The following is a 20,512-nucleotide window of genomic DNA, read 5'->3' as shown; positions in this document are numbered from 1 at the left end:
CGAACCGTGTTTTGTTTCATTAACCGGTGTTGGCTGTGCGGTTAGGTATACCTGGCAGTTTTGGGACGCCTCGTGCCACTAGGTGGGTTTTTTTTGTTTGTTTGTTCTCGATTACCGTGCCGTTTGTCCGTTGTGTGCGTTGTTGGACGTGCCGATAAGATAACACATGGGAATGCTCTTATTGAGCTGAGAGTTGAGTTTTTTTTTTATTTGGGCAATTTTTGTTATTGTTGTTGATATTTACTTTTACTATCATCGCACGAAACGTCGTCGACTGGCGGGACGGTCCGCTGAGGGGGAGAGGTAAACAGTAAGCTCAATCGGTCTGATAAGAGACAGCAGGAAACCTATGCTGCCTATCTATTTTTTAATGTGTAGCTATGTGACCATAGTCGTACGGTCGCCACACGTCTTTCTCCTTCCTTCCGAGGAGAGAGGCATTGAATTTAACCTGAAACTGCGCATCCAACTGTACGATGATGGTTTTGATAACGCAACGCAATGGCAATTAACTTTGCTTAAGGGCAAAAGTGTTTGTATGATATCAATTAATATCACTACCTTCCTTTAAAATGTCAGCTTTGAGTACATACAGCTCAACCTAGTCAATATGAATAGTTAGCTATGTTAGCAGCATTATTAGTGTGTGGCTATATTCGGGATGTTGGTAGATATATCGTCACATTACATAAACTACATCTGATAGCAGAGTACCTCAAGTAACGGAGAATTGGTATCTATGCGCAAATAAGTACACTGATAAGATAAATATCTCTGGTCTACCGCAACTATTCTATGGACTCTATTAGTGTTGGGTGACTCTGATTCAGATTCTGGAGCATTAATGAATATTTGAACTGTACGAATGCATCTGAATTATTATTCATGAGATGATGAGTTCCAAGATTCTTGAATTCTCCAAGATCCAAAGAAAGGAGCTTATCCGTTATATATCTCCCTTTTGATCTTCATTTGCCAAGAAATGGTGGAAACAGGCCAAGGGACTAGATCCGCCATTGCTCTGAGGAATCATGAATCTCTTGAGAGTCTACACCTGATTTGAATGTTTCCTCACTAAAGATTCATATGAATGACTCTTCTCAAAAGATTCCTTAAGCACAGCACTAGTGTATATGTATTTATTTTTATTTGAATCGTTTAATGCTCTCCCAACTCCAAGAGACCTTGGAGCCTTGGACCTTGGAAATATGAAACTAAATATTAAACTGACGTATTGAACCTTTTTAGTATATTGAGTATTGTAGTTGATATTATTCTTCAAATGTACAAGGATTTGTGTTTATATTTTCATATTTACTTTTACATTTTGTATTGCTAATTTATAATATCATAATATAATACTGCATCGTAAAATAATCCTGAAAGTATCAGGCCATTCTTCACGGAAAAACAATGTTCCTTATTATAAAACAAACGTTGCTAGAATAGCTAGCCAACTCTTTTAAAGATTAAGTGCAAGATTAAGTGCAAGATTAAAGCACTTTCACGTTCCACATCTTAAATCTTATTTAAATCACTGTACGTAATTGAGCCTTACCTTTCTTTAAAAATTGGTAGCAAGTTGCAGTGCTCAGCAGTTGCGAATTCTTGGATTGTTTTTAGCTCATTGCTACAAACTCCAGTAATTATTGAGAGGTCAGTTTTAGATCTTAAAGTATCCGAGTTATCCGAGACAACGCCATGTAAAATGTCAGCAAGGTTAACAAGGGATAAAGAATTTCGGACGGAAGGCCCCAAATGAAAAATAAGAGCTGCATGTGACTTACGAGCCACCCTTTGCCAACAATTGGGTTTGTTAGATAAACCGTAATGTTAATATAAAATTATGGCTATCGTTAAGTTCTGAACTAAAGGAGTATTGCTATCGCCAGACTAATTGTTAATTTGTAGCAGAATGCAAGTTTTTATATAGTTTTTTAGGTTTTTTTCTTATTTAAATACTAATTATTAATCAATGTGCGTCATTTTTCTCTCTTTCCACATCTAGCCTGCATAATGGAACACATCTGCAACGGAGAAGTTGCCTACATTTGAAACGTTGCCCATTTTGTGACATGCCAAGGATTTAACGGAGCGACGCCAAGCACGGGGCCCAACGCGAAACCGAAAACCCAAATTCGTTTGTTCTAGGGCTTCCCAGCCCGACCGGACGTGCGGTGAAAGTGTTTTGCGGGTACAGAATCGATACACCGACCGGTACGGTGGTGGAATCAACGCCTGAAACGAGCCCAACCGCCGCCACCGACCGGGCGGATCTTGCTGTTGCGAGACGAGACCGATGGGCGAATATGGCACACTGGACACAAACACCATCACCAGCAGTAGCAGTGCGTCCTCACTTACGTCAATTCTGATGCCGATGCCAATGTCGATGGCAGCAGCCCCACCCACCTCCGCAGCAATGTCGGTAACCGCTACCGGTAAACCGACTCCATCTTGTTCCTCCTCCACGGCGGCCCCCACCGGCGGTGTACCGTCCGTCGCGATGGTACTGGCGGCCGCAGCAGCAGCAGCAGCAAACACCACTACAACGAACCAAATGCCGTGCAATCACGTCCAAACCTCAGCGTCTTCGTCGTCGGTGGAATCCGACAGCTACCATTTTTATCACAAATCCACTGCCGGTGGAAACGGTGGAAGTAACGGTCTGCCCGGGGTCGGCGGTGGCACCGCCGGCGCCAGTTCCGCCGGTGGCCATCATCACAATGGTGCGGGCAAGGGCAGTGGGAGGGGTGGCGCGGGCCACGAATCTACGTCATCGGCTGGCGGTGGTGGGGGTATGCCACGACCGTCCGTGGTAGCTGGTGGTGGCACCGGTAGCAACACCGGCGGTAGTTCGAGCGGCAGCGGACGAGTTAAGTGCAAGGATCCGATACGTGTCGGTTTCTATGAAATCGAGAAAACGATTGGCAAGGGTAACTTTGCCGTGGTGAAACTGGCACGCCATCGAATTACCAAAAACGAGGTACGTACTACGGCCGGCAAACGATACTATTCTTAAGTACTTCTCAAAACGACTTATGTACGTACGTGTCGGCCACCACTTAGAACGTGCTGTCAACAAATTCCTAGACAAAAGCGGGAGACACGCTTAAATGAATGTGCATCCTTATGATGGAACTCTTCAGGGACCAATTAATACCTGCCGCAGTCGGGGGCCACCGTCTGTCCGTCCATTTGGAAAACAACGGTTCGGGATGTCTAAAGCCCAAATTGCGTGCAAAAAAGGAAAGGGAAAGTGAGTCCCGCCTTCAAAGAACTTTCACTTCTGTTGGCCAATCGAAAGGTTCAGTAGCATCCGATTAGTTCGTCCGCACTGGTGCTGTGTTTTCGTGCTGCGTGAGCCGTTCTCGGAGGTTATTTTCCAAGAATGACTTCCATGAACATAAAGTGCTTCCGACAGGAAAATAGAAGAATGTAATTAGTTTGACTATTTCGGGAACGGCCGTAGCATGGGCGAATAGAGTTTTGGATGCCTTGGTCAACCTGGATGTACTTGGCGGTATTTCTTTTTCGGAATATACGAAAGATGGATGAATGCTTCAATTATGCGTGTTGCTTGATGATGATAGGATACGATCTATAACGCGTAGGAGTAGAGCAATGTTGGACCAACATTTTCAGGATTCTCGCGAAACACTGCCTAATCTTAGTTGTTTAAGGACGGTTTCCGAACACAAGAGATACTTTTAGCTCCGTTGGAGATTCCTGGACATGCATCAAGATCTGTTTGTTTGTGTTGCTATTGAGGAGAGGGCGCGAGCACCTCGCTATATAATCGTTGATGTGTAATTATTAATGAAGTATCTTAATGTCTTACGATTTCTTCCATTAACAGGTAGCAATTAAAATTATTGACAAATCCCAGCTCGATCCGGGCAACCTGCAGAAGGTGTATCGCGAGGTTGAGATTATGAAACGCTTAGACCACCCGCACGTCATTAAATTGTACCAGGTGCGTCAGCCGAACCGGGTCCTGTAGACGCCCGACAAGTGCAGACGAAATTAATATGCAGCTAAGTTTCGCTTTCGTTTCGTTACAGGTTATGGAAACGCAGAGCATGATTTACATAGTCTCGGAGTATGCTAGTCAGGGGGAAATTTTTGGTAAGTTTTCGTCCGACCGTTACGTGCAGGGCACTCAGGCAGAAGCTTTCGTGGTCGTGGACGTTTATGAATTTGTTACCGATTCGAACAGCAGATTAGTCGCAAATGCAGATTTCGGTAACAAGTTCGTTCGTTTTACGATCAATTCAAAGTTTCTCGACGTGCATTAGTAATTAAGGTCACGGGGAACTGGCCCAACCGCTGGCTGCTGTTCGCCCCTTTTTTTTTTCTAAGGTTCCAGGCCACGATTGTTTGGTGGTTTGCACTAATGTGCTTATTTAGTTACCATACCATTCGCATTCCTTTGCCACCCTCGCTTTCAGATTACATCGCAAAGTATGGACGACTTAATGAACGTGCAGCTAGAAATAAGTTTTGGCAGATCTTATCCGCCGTAGAATATTGTCACAATAAGGGAATAGTACACAGAGATCTTAAGGTGGGTTGAAGCCGCGTTGCCTAGCGACCTTTCACCGTGACGATTAATCACATTGCGTCGCAACGTGTTTCCCGTGTTTGTAGGCTGAGAATCTACTGCTAGATTCTAAGATGGACATCAAAATAGCGGACTTTGGGTTTTCCAACTTTTACAAAAAGGGAGAACTGCTTGCCACGTGGTGCGGTTCCCCGCCGTATGCTGCCCCGGAGGTGTTCGAGGGTAAGCGCTACACCGGGCCGGAAATTGACATATGGGTAAGTGGAAGCCGGGTTTTTGTTGTTGTGGCGGGGGTTTGGCTAGAGTGGCATTACCCCATTCGCTTTGCTTCCAGTCACTGGGAGTGGTGCTGTACGTGCTGGTATGCGGAGCATTGCCTTTCGACGGTTCAACGCTACAGTCGCTCCGTGATCGTGTACTGTCTGGCCGTTTTCGGATCCCGTTTTTCATGAGCTCTGGTGAGTAATGGACATTGCAATTCCCTGTTTCTGCTTTACCAATGTACCGATGTACCCGCCGCAGACTGTGAATCCCTCATCCGGAAGATGCTCGTACTGGACCCGTCCCGGCGTTTCTCAATCGACCAAATCAAGCGACACCGTTGGATGATGGTGGAGCTTATCGACACGCCGAAGATTAGCAGTATCGTCATCAATGGTAATGTCAGCGAAGTGAGTGCACTGGAGACGGAACCGAACGAACAGATACTGAAGATCATGCAGAACTTGGGAATCGATATTCTCAAGACGCGGGAGAGCCTCAAGGTGCGTGCTCATAGCAAGACACCCGTCACAGGATCTCTGGCCAGGGTTTAACCCAAACGTCTTCTCTTAGCTTCACAGCTACGATCACTACACGGCATTCTATCTGCTGCTGCTGGAAAGACTGAAGAGCCGCACGATGTCGCACGAGAGTGGGAACGCCGTCGCTGGTTGTGTTGGTGGCGGGAAATCGGCCATACATGAAACGCAACGCCGCCGTCCCAGTAACGTTGCCGAACAGGCAATGCGAAAACTTGCGATCAGTACGCAACACAAGTAAGTGTGTTAACCCGTTCGTCGCATGTCATCTTGGTCATCTTCAAACTCACATTACCTCGGTTTGTTTTGCTACGCCTAGGGCTGACCAATCCGGTTCCTCGCCGAAACATCAGCAACAAATCTCACCCGCTATATCGTCCGGCATGAGCAATCAGAGTTCGGAAACGCTGCACGGGTTGCTTAGCGCCCAGGTGGGCTCGGGCGTAACCGGTGCGCTACCGACGATGGCGCCCGGCGTTATAATGCTGCGTGATACGAGCATCCGCGAGCAGCAACCGGTGCTGAAGGATAGCTCCTACTTTCGCGGTGTCTCGTACACATCCAGCTCGGGGTTTACGGATGCGTCGCTGTACCAGCTGGCATCGTTACGGGAGCGCGACTGCAGCTCCACATATCTTACCGGGTCCGGTGCGGTGGGGTTGTTACCGTCGTCCCTATCGTCGAACGTAGCGGCAACGCTGGCGGCGTCGGCCACATCCCGGGAGAGCAGCTCAATAGTGCTGCGCGAGTCGGGCATCCTATCCAACCGCATCTCCTCGACGCGGCTGCTGTCGAGCAACATCGATAAGCGGATTCTGCAGCAAAGTACGGAGGATTGTCGCCGGTTGCTGCAGCAGGTAAGTTTAACCTCACTGTAAAGCGGACGGTGTCGTAGTCGTAGCGTAAGCGTAGTCTTACTTTGCACGAAGGTCGTAAGTACGTTGACTTATAGATACGTTAGCCAGTAAGTAGGAACAGACAACAAATGGAAGCACTATTGCAAGTCTCTTACGGACAGATTATCTCGGCTGGTAGAAGGCGTTTAGTTACTAGTTGAGTAGTGTAGAACTGGAGGAAAAAGACTTAATAAAGGAATAAAAGATCCTTTGATGTACGTAATCATTTCTTATGTTTGTTTTATGAGTTTTACCATTCAGAAGGTTAGACAATTTCTCCAGTAGGACGTAACGATTACCAGCGTATCTAATATCACCCGTTGTGGAACATTGTAGAATCACTGTGGTTAGTAGTAGTAGCTGTGCAGTAAAGTAACGCACCATTTACCTGGAAACGATTTAAAATGCTTCGTTTGTTTGTATGCTTCGTTTCAAGGCTCGTCCCGTGTCGATGGGTGAATCGAATCGGTATACGAAACCACCGTCCCATTCGCCGGTAAACAACGATCTCCACCAAGCGTCTCAACCGCAGCAGTCCACAGTAACGCCCTCAATACCCCAGTCGCAACGCTACTCGGATCCGCTGAACGGCTTCAGCAAAGACTATCTAACGAACGCATCGTCCGCAGCGAACGAAACGTCTATCACGGTACCGCCGTTCAAGGACTACATCAACAACATGCAGACCTATTCGTACCTTCAGCATTACGAACCGAACCTGACCGTTACCAGCTCGTCGGCGAGCGGTCACACAGCGCCACAGCCCACATCCATTACGGCACAGTACAGCTCCAGCACCGACGAAGGATGTGAGACAGATCTGGGAGGTGAGAATGATCGTATGCGGTGGGTGGGTTTCTGGAATGCCGTTCACAAACAGTGGTGGTTTTGGATTCTCTTTTTAGACGAGGATGTTCAACAATCAATCGACAAGTCAATTCAGCGGCTCAACTCCTTCGCCAGCTCTAGCTCGTCCAGTGGAGTCGTCACCAACATTCATCCGAAGAGCTTAAGTCAAAATTTGAGCTGCGATTCGTCGCGCAGCAACTTTTCGACCTTCGAAAGTCTGGATCTCAACTTATCCGATTGTGCCGAGCTGGCGGGCAGCTTACCGTCCTGTACGGCCACCACGGAAGCGTATGAAGGTGTAGCGAAAGATGAAGGTGGTTACCACTACTTGCTGTTCTGACTGCTAACTGTTTGTTGTGTGTGGTTGGGACTGGCGTTGACTAAACTGATTAATATGCCTTCGTTTTAGCTTCATTTCGTGCCGTCACGAGTTCGGCCTGCATCAATCAACCGCAGTGTGTGTACGCGATGTCGGATAAGGTGGTTAGTTCGTTCCTGAGAGCCAACACGGTGTACCAGGATGTGCATAACGGTGACCATCGCAGTATTACCCGTTCGCCTGTTGATTTCCGGTAATGTTCTGCAATGTTCGGCTGTAAGCTACCCAATAAGTAACGCTTTCTTTTTTTCTTTTTCGGTGGTTTTCGGTTTTTCTTTCTTTTTTTTCGGTCCATATTCACACAGTGAGGGTCGACGTGCCAGTGATGGGCTGGTTACGCAAGGTCTTGTGCACGCATCGGAGAATCCGCTCAATTCTCCGGTTGCGTTCAACAGCCAGCGGTTGAATGAAACGTGCAAGGCGAAAGGTGTGCTGGAGCTTCATCTGCTGCAAAAGGAGGCGGCCCAGCTGAAGGTGAAGTATCAGGCGAACGTGCCGCAGGACGAGCTCAATGTGCGCCAGCTACAGCACAGCCAGTTCCGGGTGAATCCGCTCGAGGGTCTCATCCTGAAGTCGTTGTCGGCCTCATCGCACAGCAGCGCCTGTCTCGACCCGTCGAACGGTGGCAATGCCGGCTACTACAACAAGGTGGCCGACTACGTTGGGCTATCGCTGGGCATGAAGGCGGCAACGGTGGCGGCTGCAGGCGGTACCGACCAGCAGATGGGGAAGCTCGAGGCGGAGCAGCTACTGCTGCGGGCAGGCGTCGCTCGCTCGGACCAGCTAAGTGCTGCCGCCGTACAGCAGCTGCAGCAGAAGCCTCCGCTGCAGCAGCAGCTGATGCAGCACCGGTTGCTGCAGCAGAAGCGGCAGATACTGCAGAAGCAGGGTGCGATGGAGGCGGGCCTGAGCCGCAGACAGATGCTGCGGCAGCACAGCTATAAGATCGCACAGCAAACGCAAATCCTGCCGCCGCTACCGTACGGTGAGCTGGCCGAATCGGTTGACGGGGCCGGGTATCCGACGCTCCAGTCGGTACGCGAAACGGCCATCCTCGAAACCGAACCGAGCCAGGGTTTGAAAGATCCGCTAGATCTTTACACCCATCTGCACGCGCACCATTCGCACCTGCACCATCAGCAGCAGCAGCAGCAGCAACAGCACGCCGCCGCACATCTGGCGTCCGATCGGGGCACACTCTGCTCCTGGAGCACGTTGCCGAGTTCGATGAAAACGTGCCAAATCAGCGAAGGAACATCCGCCACGGACAGCCCATGGAATGTGGCTGCCCTCTACCACCAGGTACATACCACACAAAAGTAGTAGACACCGCTGTGCTAGAACCGTTCATATACCGGCACCATTACCCCGCGCGTTATCATCATTAGCCACATCATTGTCCACCATTGTCCGGGGCCCGGGTGCTTTTTTGTGGGCGCATTGTCCTTCCCTCATTAGATCTTAGTCCGCAAAACCGGCATTCTTAGGGCGGGCCGTTATGTCGGTTCCTCTTTAGATGCTGGTGTGTGAGTGTGTGTGTGTGTGTGTGTTTTGTTTTTTTCGCTACATGGCAACATGGTTACCGTTGTCCGAAGCACTTAAGCACATAACCAACGGATACCAACGATGGCCAGTTGCGCTGGTATAGCGGCACGCTCGCACGGGACTGGCGTTAGAGTGGAAACCGCCCATGCTTAACGCCATCGAATGTAGATACAGCAGCGGTGTGTTTATAGATGCCCTAGGCCCCAGCAGTAGCTGAACCGTTTTGTTTGTGTATTGCTAGTGAACAACATTACTCGTCCGTTTGTTTGAATCCGTAGCTGTTAGATGATACAATTACATAGTACATGCATAGTTTGTTCGTTCGCCATGTTCATTTCTTTGTTTGCCTAATAAGCTAGGGTGTTGCAATGCGTAACGATAAACATAATTAACAGTACTAATAAAACATTTTTGACCGTCCTACTGATAAACAGCCATGTTAAGGCGAGTACAGTGCAGGGGTGTCGGTTGAACAGGCACGAGAACAACACACTAACTGTACACGAATAATTTGTAGCAAATGTGCAACGTTGGCGATTTGTTGGGACATATGAACGTAACGCACAGCAAGCAAAAGACGGTTTGAATGTGTTCGATAAAGTATTTCTGGTTCGAAGTAATTGTTAATGCCTTTTTTTTGTTTTTGGACGCTCTTGTGACGATTGTTAGGACAGCAAATCAGTATTACCCAGTTTGCCATCAAGAAATGCTTTGGATTGGCTTCTACATTTCTTAAGTGAACACTTTTTTTTTTGTTTTCCTCATTCTGCACGAAACCACCAGCTATGCAGGGTTTACACAGCCAATCGGACATCGTATATCCACTAGATGTCGTCATCAACAGTAAACTCACAATTCGGCAGCGTAAATCCAACAATGGCGTTGACAACTTTGAAACGATCATCGTAAATACCTTATTTGGTTGTTTCGTTTTCTTTTCATTCTGGCCTATCAAATTGACTTCACTCCCTTGTTTTTATTTACGAAGTAATTGAGATTTCATTTTAGTGAAATTATATTTTTCAAGTTTAAAATTACCAAATGCAACCTTTTTATTTTACACTCTTATTCTCTTTATTATTCTCTCATTTGCTTTACAAATCCAGATATACTAAAGCAAACTTCAATGCAACTTCAATCTGATGTACTTCAACAAACCCAGATATAATAGAGATTTTTTAGTATATCTGGGTTTATTGAAGTTTGCTGAAAAATATTCAAAAATTTAATATTATTTTTTTAAAGGTGGAGAATATTGCTTATAATATTGCAATATTAACCATTTTTTTAACTATGGTATTGAATTAGGTAGGCCAAATAAGATATTTACGGTAAAAGATGTAAAGTTTGCAATGCCATTGTTGGATTTACGCTGCCAAATCGAGGGTTTACGGTGACAAAGTGACTGTGAAAACCCTGTAGTGATTTACTTGTTTATTGCCAACTGTTTTGCCAACGTTTGATCATTTAGTTTTCGTTCCGTTTGTCTTTCCCGATTCTAGTGCTTTACTTTATGTGTTTTGTTTCATTCATTCCGGTAAGGAGCTGCACCCCTTTCTTTGTTTGTCCGTAGCAAAACCGAAACGCTGCTACAATTAGTTTCGTAAAGGCTGCGCCATAGTTTGTTGTTTACTGTAGCTTTCGGTGTGTTTTTCTCGTTAGGTCGTGTTGTAAAGTAACAATATATCATACTGATCATTAGCAAAGCAAACGGTAACCATTATAAACCAAACCGACAACAAAAACAATCGATTATTATCATCACGCAACAACCAAATACCGACAAAATGAAGCGAGCATTCGTTCCGTGTTATCGTCCCTCACAGAATGTGCCGCCCGGCCCGTTATATACCACATCGCAATGGATCACACCGCACACGTCCACGATCCAGCACTCAATGCAACTGCCCCTGAGTGAAAGCCCCATACCGGAGCTTGCCGAACAGATGGAGTCTATTTGAGCGGTGTGAGTGTTTTTTTTTTTTTGGTTGGGGGTTTGGGGCTGCGCGCGTACGAACGGTACGCCATAGCGATGTAAAGTGAGAGTGAGACGCTGCTGAGGTTGGGTTGTATGCGAAATTAAACGCTAGTTCGATGATAGCAAGAATTAGCACGTGCTTCAATAGTAATCCTTAAGCGGATGAGGTAGCAAATTTGATCTAACAGCCGTAAGCACATTCGTCTTGGAGCTCACTCAAGATAAATTAGACAATAGCAAGTGTTGGTTTGGCTGCGGACTGCGAAGTGTTTCTACCAGCTGGTCACGGATTGTTTTATTTTTTGCTACTAGCTACAAAAAAACGAGTACTTCGCATCATAGGTAAATTTTAGGCGTACCGGCACAACAGCCCAATTATTATCGTATTCTCGTCAAATTACTTTGAAGCGAAACAGGCATTACATGCATTACTGTAACAAGTCAATACGAGACTGGTTCAATGTCAATTTTATGAAATTGAAGTAACGTAATGGAAGCGGCAAGGTGTAAGATTAACATTAATCATAGAACAAAACGAATACAATATTGCAAAAAAACATACAAATTACAATCATATACTCGCATAAAAGAAAACATACACCCCTCCTAGAGCACACCCCGCCAGAGATAGAAAGAGAGAGATAGAGAGAGAGAGAGCGAGGATCGTTTAGCGAACTGCTTTCGTTTTACAAGGAATTCGAGCACTAAAGGGTGGAAGGTGTCCAGCTAATCGAATCGCTCCACGAACTGTAGCTCCCGCGACTGATCCAATTCACCAACGGGAATGTCTCTGCGATAGGTGAATAAGCACCAACGGCGATTGCAATTTTATTGTAGTTGATCATCCCCACCATGGGAGAATCAGCGCACCCAAGCTGGTCAAACTTTGGCGCTTCTGTGTGTTTGGTTCGGCATTATTCCGGAGATGGATCCGGAGATCCATCCAAGTCAAGTAAATGCTCGTCGTACGTCGGTTTTATTCACACGCATGGCAGTAGTTGTTCAGGATTTACATTTACGATGTGATACTCTACGAATCTAGTCGATAAATGATTGATAGCACGGTGTTCCATAAGTCCAACCAGAGTTTGATGCAGTAAAAGAGAGAGAGAGAGAGAGATAGAGAAGAATCATCTTTTGGGCCCCGTAAGGTGTGGGCTGTACCGCTTTAGGGAAGTGTCATCAAAGTGTATTACGAGAGCGCGTTGTTACCAAATGTTGCAATCCGTTAAGGTAATTTAATTATGGGTTTCTGTGTTGCAACGTGTGTAATTCTAATTTATAGTTAATTTTCGTTTTAGAAAATTTTATTTAAAAAAAACTGCCTGCCATCGTCAAAGTCGTGTTTAGGTTTTATTCGTTCTGTAAGCAATTATGTTCTTGTATCGTGCAAAAAGATTAGAAAAAAAGAAAGATGGAGAGAGAGAGAGAGAGAGAGAGAGAGAGAGAGAAAGAGAAGTTTTAACGAGTGAATAATTACGAATATGTGTTTGTTTTTGTTATTGAATGTATTTTGTTTTATTTTAGCTTTAATTGTTTAATTAAGTTAGTCATTCCAGTACGTTTATGATCATAAAAGAGAATTAATAGAAGAAAGGAGGATTTGTTCACTATTCATTTTTGCTATTGGTATGGTAATGATTGAGGTTTGAGCGAGGATGCGTCAATTCATCTCATACAATCGCGCCCGTAAACAATTCAGCGTCCAGCGTGTAAAGTGCTAATTAAAAAAAAAACAAACAAACAAACAAAATGTCTGCATGTTTTACTACAACTACGGCCGTATAAAATCGATCGATTTTTTTTTTGTGAATCCTTTTGTCGTTGCGAAGTTACGGGTGGCGCCTTACAGCACGCTGTAGTTCTGTTCACAACGTTAGCAAAACATTAAGCGAATAACGTACCAACTGCCAAGCATTTACACATAGCAAAGAGGAAGAAAAACAAACCTATTTAACGTATCGATGTCGCTTTTTGGTCGCTGGAACAGGTGGCGGGACTTTTGTAGAGCTTTTAGAAATACAGTGACGGGCACCACCGTAGCAATCACGTCAACGTTGTGAAGTTTGTGAATGACTCTCGAATCTAATCGTGCATCGATAGAACACATCGAAATTGTATTCCCCCGAACGTATTCGTCTGGCCCCGCCACTAGTGTGCGTAGAAGAAAGGTGCATTTTGTTGTTGTTGTGTTTGTAGTGCGAACAAGCAAGCGGTGAGAGCAAAACATTGATGCATCACCGTGTGTCGGCGTCAGGAATTTACTAATCTATACTGTGTAAACCGAAGCAATGCGAACAAATGAATAACCAAGGGACCGGATGTCGGTTTGAACGAAACAACTTTAGTAAAACTAGTAAACCACATACAAACACTCACGCATACATTCTCACGTACAATAATTCCCCGGCAAAACATGCTAGACAAATATCCTAAAGAAAAATGGAGAACAACCATGTAAAAAAACACACACACACGTGTCACGTGGAGCCAGTGAAGTAAAACACTGGCAGGAAGTCGCGATACCCACCATCTACACACGCGCCCAGAATGGAAATGCCGCCAATACAATATATCTAGTCATATCAACCAATACACACGTGCATATAATACATATTACGAAACGGAGGTAAACAAAAATCATTGTAGGACAGACAAGTACGGTCGTGCACCAGAAGTTACATTTCATCATTTCGATAGCGGAGACATATTCATAGGAACGGGGGACCCTTCGGGCCAAACCCAATACCATTGTAGCAGCGTTAGAGTGGAAGCGTAGATTTCGTAGTAATTACACATAAAGCCTAGTGCAAAGGTTTAGCGTCGTCCACATTTACTCTAGTCAAAAGTATGAAACTGTAAGCAAAGAAGTTGGCGGATAAAAAGGAAAAAAAGAACACAAAAAACATACACACACATATATATATATATATATATATATACTAGAAAACAATGGCTCCCCCTTGCGGAAAGGGAGAGCACAACAATAGTAAAAGTGCGCTTGAGTGTATGCGCCCTCTAGCATCTAGAGTAGAGCAACCATATGCAATCAATACTGACAACGAGAGTGAAACAATCGTTTGATAACAATTTGCACATTGCATCACGATAAGTGAGTGTGTGTGTGTTTGTGTATTGCGTAAAACTCGAAACACTCGCCCCCAACCGTCCCATATTTGAGGCAAAACGTGGGCGATGACAGTGCAATGAACAAACAACCGGGCGTCTCCATGAGCGCTTTTGAATTGGCGGGAAAATTGATCGGTTGTGTTGAAAGCATTAACGCACGCACACGCACACCCACATGGTGTAACATGTGAAATGTGCAGTATTTTTCGATTAGCGAGCGAACGTGTAGAGTAGGGTTACAATTTTGGGTCTATTAAAGCGGCCACGCGGTTGATTGGTACATGGGACCGCTGGTACACGCGGATGTACGCTGTAGATACGTGTTGTGAAACGCATCGTAACGAATAATCATGATAATGGCATTACATTCAATTAAATCTCCTTCCCCCCTCCCAAAAAAACACACACACACACATCTCTCCCATCTTCCCCCGTCCCAAAAGGCATCGGATAGGAAAACATTTAGTCGCTATAATTAAACGAAGTAAAACTACAGGAATCGTTTCCATAGAGACAGGCGGTTTTGATCAAGTTAGCAAATGAAGCAACCAATAAAGAAAAAAAATGCTAAATAGATAATGTCCGAACGTATTTCGTTACTGGGGGAAAAAAAGAAACAGAAGAAAAATAAAAACACTTAGAGCCATTGGTGGAGTAGCGAAACACTAGCGTAGCGCAGCAAGTAAAGTATTAGCAAAAGCAGCATATTTTGTGTGTGCGTGTACCCGACACAGATTTGCAAATTGTGCATCCATTGCGTATCGAAACCATGTGCATTGTGCACCGTTTTGCAGTCGCCGGGCTGTGCACAATCGACCGTTCATACATGTGTTCCACCAAAGGTATGCACAAAAGCACAACACAAACAAAATTCAAGCAGACGCCATTGAATGTCTGCTGACGAAAGAACCAAAACACACTCACTGGCTAGCTGGAATGCGCAAAACAGAAAATAAACAGGATGCGAATATCCTTTCAAGTCGATCTCCAAAATGCAGTTCGTTGAGGGCACGTGGAAAAAAAAACAAGGAACCATCATTATCTCGTCACTTTACGTACAACAAACTCACAAATACATATACAATAGCAGCCTAAACATACTAAGCAAACAGAGAGAGAGAATAAGAGAGAAGAAAATCCCACTACAAAACAGTCAATCGCAAGTGATAACAGAACATAAACGTTTGTGCTGCACTGGGGAGGGAAGATCTAGCGGAAGATGAAAAACGGATGCCACAACATTGAACTAGACGAGCGGGAAAGTATGCGAGATGGAAATTGAAGTGTAAGGCGGAACAGTTGCGTGGAAATGCAACAAAATGGATAGACACACCCGGATCAGGACGCAAGGTGGCAAGTGGGATGTGAACGAACACATATTGGTTATTTAGTAACATTACATTTACAGGAAACGAAAACAATAACATTACCCTAGATCATGTTTGTAAGGAAAGCAAAAACCGAGAAAAATACAATTAAACCGTAGACTAGTTATAAATTACTTGATATACATTTTTTTCACAAGGAAATATACTTATAATCACGGACAAATAAAGAAATATTGTGAACGGGACATGATGATGCAGTTTTGTGTAAAGGTGGGAGGGCAAAGAAAAACTCCCTCCCATGGGGAAAATGGGCATAAACTTTTCTTTCTACTGTTGGCTGAGTCAAACTTTTGAGAAGGATGGGAACGCGCGCATATTTCCGTTACACTGGGTTGGAATACACTTTTATTACTTTTACCCTTTGCCCTGTTCTGTATCACGTTCTAAAATTCCTGTATTCTTGTATATTAACATCTAAATTTTTGTTAACAAAAAAGCGTTCAGAACGATTGGTAGGTTTGTTTGTTTGTTTGTTTGCGTTTCTGGTTCCGGTCTGATGGTGTGGATGGCATAATGGAAAGGATACGACAAAGAATGCTACGGGAACGGATCACCAAGTGATAAATAATACAGACTTTTGAAGACTGCAACTCCAACCAATTATTGTTGTTGGGAAGCATCTGGGGAGGGCAGGATATTATAATACCATTCAATGAAGGTTTGGCACGTCCGTTAAGTACTAAGAGCTTGAGCTACCGGTTACGCGGTGGATGTCCTACGTACTGCCTAACTAAATCTACAGATCTTCGGCCTCTTCTACATCGACGTGTATAGGCCCACATGTAAAGCAACTATCTTCTAAGACAATGCACAAGAATACACAAATATACTCGCTCGACATATATCGCTAGTCATAAAAGGGGATTTTTTGCGTTTGTGTTCAACACATTTTGGAATGGGCAATACTTGCATTTGAATACTTTTTTAAGCGAGATAGAGAGAAAGGGAGATACGTGCATAGGGCAGATCAATACCGAACCAACTTCTCATCATCGGTACGCGTGTGTGTGTGTGTGTGTGTGTTGGTGGAATGTGTAGTTGTTGGCCGTTCCGTAAAAAAACTTGTTACACAATGTTCATCTGTATCTTAATCACCACCGTATTATTGTCGGCAAACTTTGCAAAAATGTCCTTAATTTTAGCAAACTCCAAAAATCCAAACCCACGCGGACTGATGTCCTGGTTCGGTCGGTGGAATGCAAGTATTTCCGGCTTCGACATGATCGTATCATGCTGCGAAAGTTCGGGTGAGCGTACGTTCAACAGCGTTATCTTTATACGACCCTTGAATGGCCACTCGAGATGATAATCGTTCTCTGACTGCATCAGGTGCACGTGCAGCCCGATCGAGTCTTTTGTGCGCGGGGACACATTGATGCGGGCGCAAAATTTGTATCCATGCGGCGAAGTGTACGCTTCGCCGCTGTAAAACATGCAGTTACTGTTCGCTAGCATGGAATCGATTTTGTTGGAAAAATCTTCCAACTTCCACAGCAACACACCACCACTGTACCGAGGATCGATCTCGTGATTGATTTTGGTTAGCTGGATCTCCTGCTTGGATAGTTTGATGCGGAGAATGTGCACTTCCTGCTCGAGAATTACGATACGCTCGTACATTGAGCGAACCAGCTCGTTGGTACTCATTTCCGGCACACTGTTCTTGGCCGGTGGATCCCAAAACTTGTACCGATCACTGCTTCCCGTGTACGTTTCCAAGAGTAGCTGCAAATAGGGAGAAAGGGTTTGAATTAACACCAGCCCCTGATCATTATGCTTCTGTTCTGTGGGAAAACTACCTGTAAATGCTGCTGACAGTCGGAAGCAATGTGCGCGTTAAGTGCATCTTCATCCGCAGCAACAAACTTGCACTTTATCCGTGCGAAAGGACACGGTTGGCTTTGACGAGACATCGCGAATGGGCACTGGCGCAGATGCGTATCAATTTCGGTGGGTGAAAACTGATCGACACAGCCTCGCATTGAATTCGGGCACGGTTTCTTGATTTGCGATATTTCACGCCGCGTACAGTTGTCCGGAAATATGTCGCACTTGATGTCGAGCGGTTCGTTGTCCAAGGGGCAGTTGGAGTTTTTCTCACTACACAGTGTAACGAACAAACGAAACAACTCATTAAATGTGATTATTTTGAAAGCGTTACAAGCCAAAAGATATACTTCAACCAATCCGTAATGCATTTCCGACAGAACCGATGGCCGCACTTGGTGAGGATGGGCTCGTTCAGCCAGCAGTAGCAGATGGGACATTCATATCGGGCTTCAAGCGTTCCATCGTCCGCTTTGGCAGCACTCTGCGGGAAGATTATAATGATCATAAAAGGGGTGAGTAATGCAATAAAATTTGTCCGTGCATTCCGAAGGTAGCATCCGTCTAGGCCATATCAAACGGTCTAGCGAGCAGTTGTTATATGAGTCATCTTGATACATCCGGGAACACACGACGAAGACCCCACATACGAGGATTTGACAAAACACTTAATCCGGCTCCGGCACTCCCTTACCTGCAAACAATTTTCCTCGGCGGATACTTCTCTTTTCACGGGTCTACTCATTTCTTATCATAATTAGTGTACGAAAATATTGCACCAAACAAAGCGATTTGTGTATTTTCCGTTTGTCAACTATTTTGTGTTGTGCATGGTCCCACGGTCGATACGAAAGATGTGATATATATGCATTTTGACAGCTGTTTGTTTATCATATTTTTATATATTTCACTGTAAAACTTAGTACAAGTTTAATTCAATTTCGATTTTGAGTAAAACAATGTGCAAATATTCCAATTGTATTGATCAACAAAAATTAGAAAAATAAAAAATTAACATCGGCAGCTTCTCTTTAGACACCTTGGGCAAGAATGACGGAGTTGTCACTGCAAACGTGTACAACATTCCGCTGATTTCGTTCGCTCTTCCTGGCCGTCTCGGAAACTTGGTGTGACGATCGCATTAATCAGCGATCTTTGCCATTAATTCCAAAGGCTTTGCATCGCGTGCATTGCAATTCTTCCGTTCGGACGTAGTGCAAATTGTGGGGTACTAAACGTGCATCAGAATGGCCGCTGCATTAACACCAGAGGAGAAGGAGCATCTGATCACTCGCAACCTGCAGGAGGTGCTGGGACAGGATAATCTCCGCGCGATCCTGAAGGAGCGTGATCTTAAAATATACTGGGGCACGGCTACTACCGGCAAACCGCACATTGCTTACTTCGTGCCGATGTCGAAGGTGGCCGACTTTCTTAAAGCCGGTTGTGAAGTGAGTGAAATAAAACACCGACCTTGCATAAGCCTCAGTGGTCGAATGTTATCACTTTCACTGCGCTTATCTCTCGCCGCAGGTAACGATCCTGTTTGCAGATCTGCATGCGTATTTGGACAACATGAAGGCACCGTGGTCGCTGCTGAAGGAACGCACCAAGTACTACGAAGCGGTTATCAAGGCGATGCTTTCGTCACTGGGAGTCCCATTGGATAAGCTGCGGTTCGTGTGTGGCACGGACTATCAGCTGTCGAAGGAGTACACACTCGATGTGTACCGGTTGTCCTCGGTAGTGACGCAGCATGATGCCAAGAAGGCAGGTGCGGAGGTGGTTAAGCAGGTGGAACATCCTCTGATGTCCGGGATCTTGTATCCTGGGTTGCAGGCTCTGGACGAGGAGTACCTTAAAGTGGACGCTCAATTCGGTGGTGTGGATCAGCGTAAAATTTTCACCTTCGCTGAGAAGTACCTGCCTCAGTTGGGATATGCCAAACGCATCCATCTGATGAACCCGATGATCCCGGGACTGGCCGGTGGCAAGATGTCATCGAGCGAGGAGGACTCGAAAATTGATCTGCTCGACAGTGCGGCGAAGGTGAAGAGCAAGATCAAGAAAGCGTTTTGCGAGCCGGGTAATATCGAAGATAACGGGCTGCTGAAGTTTGTGAAGCACGTCATCTACCCGATGTTTAAGGAAGGTGAAGCATTCACGATCCATCGTAAGCCGGACTTTGGTGGAGACCTGGTGTTTGTGGAGTACGAAAAGCTGGAAGCATGCTTTGCCGCACAAGAACTGCATCCCGGCGATTTGAAGGCAGCTGTGGAGGTGTACATAAACCGTCTGTTGGAACCGATCCGGAAGTCGTTTGAGAGTGATTTCTATCGGGAACTAACCGAGCGTGCTTATCCTGCGCCGGTAAAAGTTGTGGCTGGAAAACAAGCAGCCGGAGGAAAGCAACAACAGGGCACGAATGCTACAGCGGCTGGAAACGGTGCTGCGGGTGAAAATACACCGGATAAGCTGGAACTGAAGGTGGGCCAAATCATGGACGCCGTGAAGCACCCGGACGCCGATAGTCTCTGTGTGTTGACGGTTGATATCGGAGGCGGTGAGCGGAAGGCGATCGTGAGCAATCTGATGTCTCACTACACACTGGAGCAACTCCGGGAACGGTTAGTGGTGGTGCTGACCAACATGAAGGCGTCCAAAATACGTGGCGTTGAAAGTGAGGGTTTGGTGTTGTACGCGGCCGGAGCGGAAAAATGTGAAGCATTGGCGGTGCCAGAAGATTCGAAAGTTGGCGAGCGAATTATTGTGGAAGGGTTCGACAATACGAGCAATCCGGTGCCACCACTAAACCCGAAGAAGAAGGTGTGGGACAAGATTCAGGCCGAACTGCACACCGGTACGGATGGAGAGGCATTGTGGAAGGAATTCTCACTGATGACTCTGAACGGTGATCGGGTGACTAGCACACTTGCTGGAGTCAGCATCAAGTAGGCTGAAGGTTGGAGCTTTGCTGAGTACCATGGCATTTCGCAGCTTAGCTGTTGCGCTTTGAGAGATTTATTTTTTGATCATTTTGTGTCCCGTCGATCGTTCGGATAAAGAAAAAGTGAGCGTTCACATTCGTTTCGTGTTTTGCAGAGTAATTTATTAAATTTGGCATCGCATACAATCGAAAGAGGCGTTTTTTTTTGTA

The 20,512-nt window shown here is 45.4% G+C and overlaps 3 protein-coding genes across 3 annotated transcripts; 2 read left to right on the top strand and 1 right to left on the bottom strand.

Moving 5' to 3' along the window:
* Positions 1 to 2,299: 2,299 nt before the first annotated feature.
* Positions 2,300 to 10,994, top strand: LOC128707435 (serine/threonine-protein kinase par-1). Its single transcript, XM_053802388.1, has 14 exons — positions 2,300 to 2,986; positions 3,860 to 3,976; positions 4,065 to 4,128; positions 4,452 to 4,567; positions 4,651 to 4,821; positions 4,899 to 5,022; positions 5,087 to 5,328; positions 5,399 to 5,601; positions 5,684 to 6,221; positions 6,697 to 7,087; positions 7,166 to 7,423; positions 7,519 to 7,681; positions 7,794 to 8,790; positions 10,860 to 10,994. Exons 1-14 carry the CDS (start codon positions 2,300 to 2,302, stop codon positions 10,992 to 10,994), a joined length of 4,206 nt encoding a protein of 1,401 aa, XP_053658363.1.
* A 5,599-nt stretch (positions 10,995 to 16,593) lies between these two features.
* LOC128707194 (TNF receptor-associated factor 6) lies at positions 16,594 to 18,100 on the bottom strand. Its single transcript, XM_053802143.1, has 4 exons — positions 18,050 to 18,100; positions 17,706 to 17,839; positions 17,328 to 17,628; positions 16,594 to 17,253 (listed from the first exon to the last, which is right to left on the bottom strand). Exons 1-4 carry the CDS (start codon positions 18,098 to 18,100, stop codon positions 16,594 to 16,596), a joined length of 1,146 nt encoding a protein of 381 aa, XP_053658118.1.
* Positions 18,101 to 18,602: 502 nt separating this feature from the next.
* Positions 18,603 to 20,310, top strand: LOC128706800 (tyrosine--tRNA ligase, cytoplasmic). Its single transcript, XM_053801742.1, has 2 exons — positions 18,603 to 18,806; positions 18,889 to 20,310. Exons 1-2 carry the CDS (start codon positions 18,603 to 18,605, stop codon positions 20,308 to 20,310), a joined length of 1,626 nt encoding a protein of 541 aa, XP_053657717.1.
* Positions 20,311 to 20,512: the final 202 nt, after the last annotated feature.

Source organism: Anopheles marshallii, chromosome 2 (genome assembly GCF_943734725.1).
Source record: "Anopheles marshallii chromosome 2, idAnoMarsDA_429_01, whole genome shotgun sequence".
In the NCBI taxonomy this organism is placed as follows: domain Eukaryota; kingdom Metazoa; phylum Arthropoda; class Insecta; order Diptera; family Culicidae; genus Anopheles; species Anopheles marshallii.
The sequence above is the reverse complement of the archived record's forward strand: the minus strand, read 5'-3'. Positions and strand labels throughout refer to the sequence as shown.

Excerpts from the sequence above, each read along its gene's own strand:
- LOC128707435 (XM_053802388.1), top strand. The coding sequence starts at position 2,300 with ATGGGCGAATATGGCACACTGGACACAAACACCATCACCAGCAGTAGC. Across the intron at positions 7,682-7,793 it reads CGTTCGCCTGTTGATTTCCG|TGAGGGTCGACGTGCCAGTG; the intron begins GTAATGTTCTGC and ends ATATTCACACAG. Across the intron at positions 8,791-10,859 it reads TGGCTGCCCTCTACCACCAG|AATGTGCCGCCCGGCCCGTT; the intron begins GTACATACCACA and ends CGTCCCTCACAG.
- LOC128707194 (XM_053802143.1), bottom strand. The coding sequence starts at position 18,100 with ATGAGTAGACCCGTGAAAAGAGAAGTATCCGCCGAGGAAAATTGTTTG. Across the intron at positions 17,629-17,705 it reads TGCATTACGGATTGGTTGAA|TGAGAAAAACTCCAACTGCC; the intron begins GTATATCTTTTG and ends TACACTGTGTAG. Across the intron at positions 17,254-17,327 it reads ACTGTCAGCAGCATTTACAG|CTACTCTTGGAAACGTACAC; the intron begins GTAGTTTTCCCA and ends CCCTATTTGCAG.
- LOC128706800 (XM_053801742.1), top strand. The coding sequence starts at position 18,603 with ATGGCCGCTGCATTAACACCAGAGGAGAAGGAGCATCTGATCACTCGC. Across the intron at positions 18,807-18,888 it reads TTCTTAAAGCCGGTTGTGAA|GTAACGATCCTGTTTGCAGA; the intron begins GTGAGTGAAATA and ends CTCTCGCCGCAG.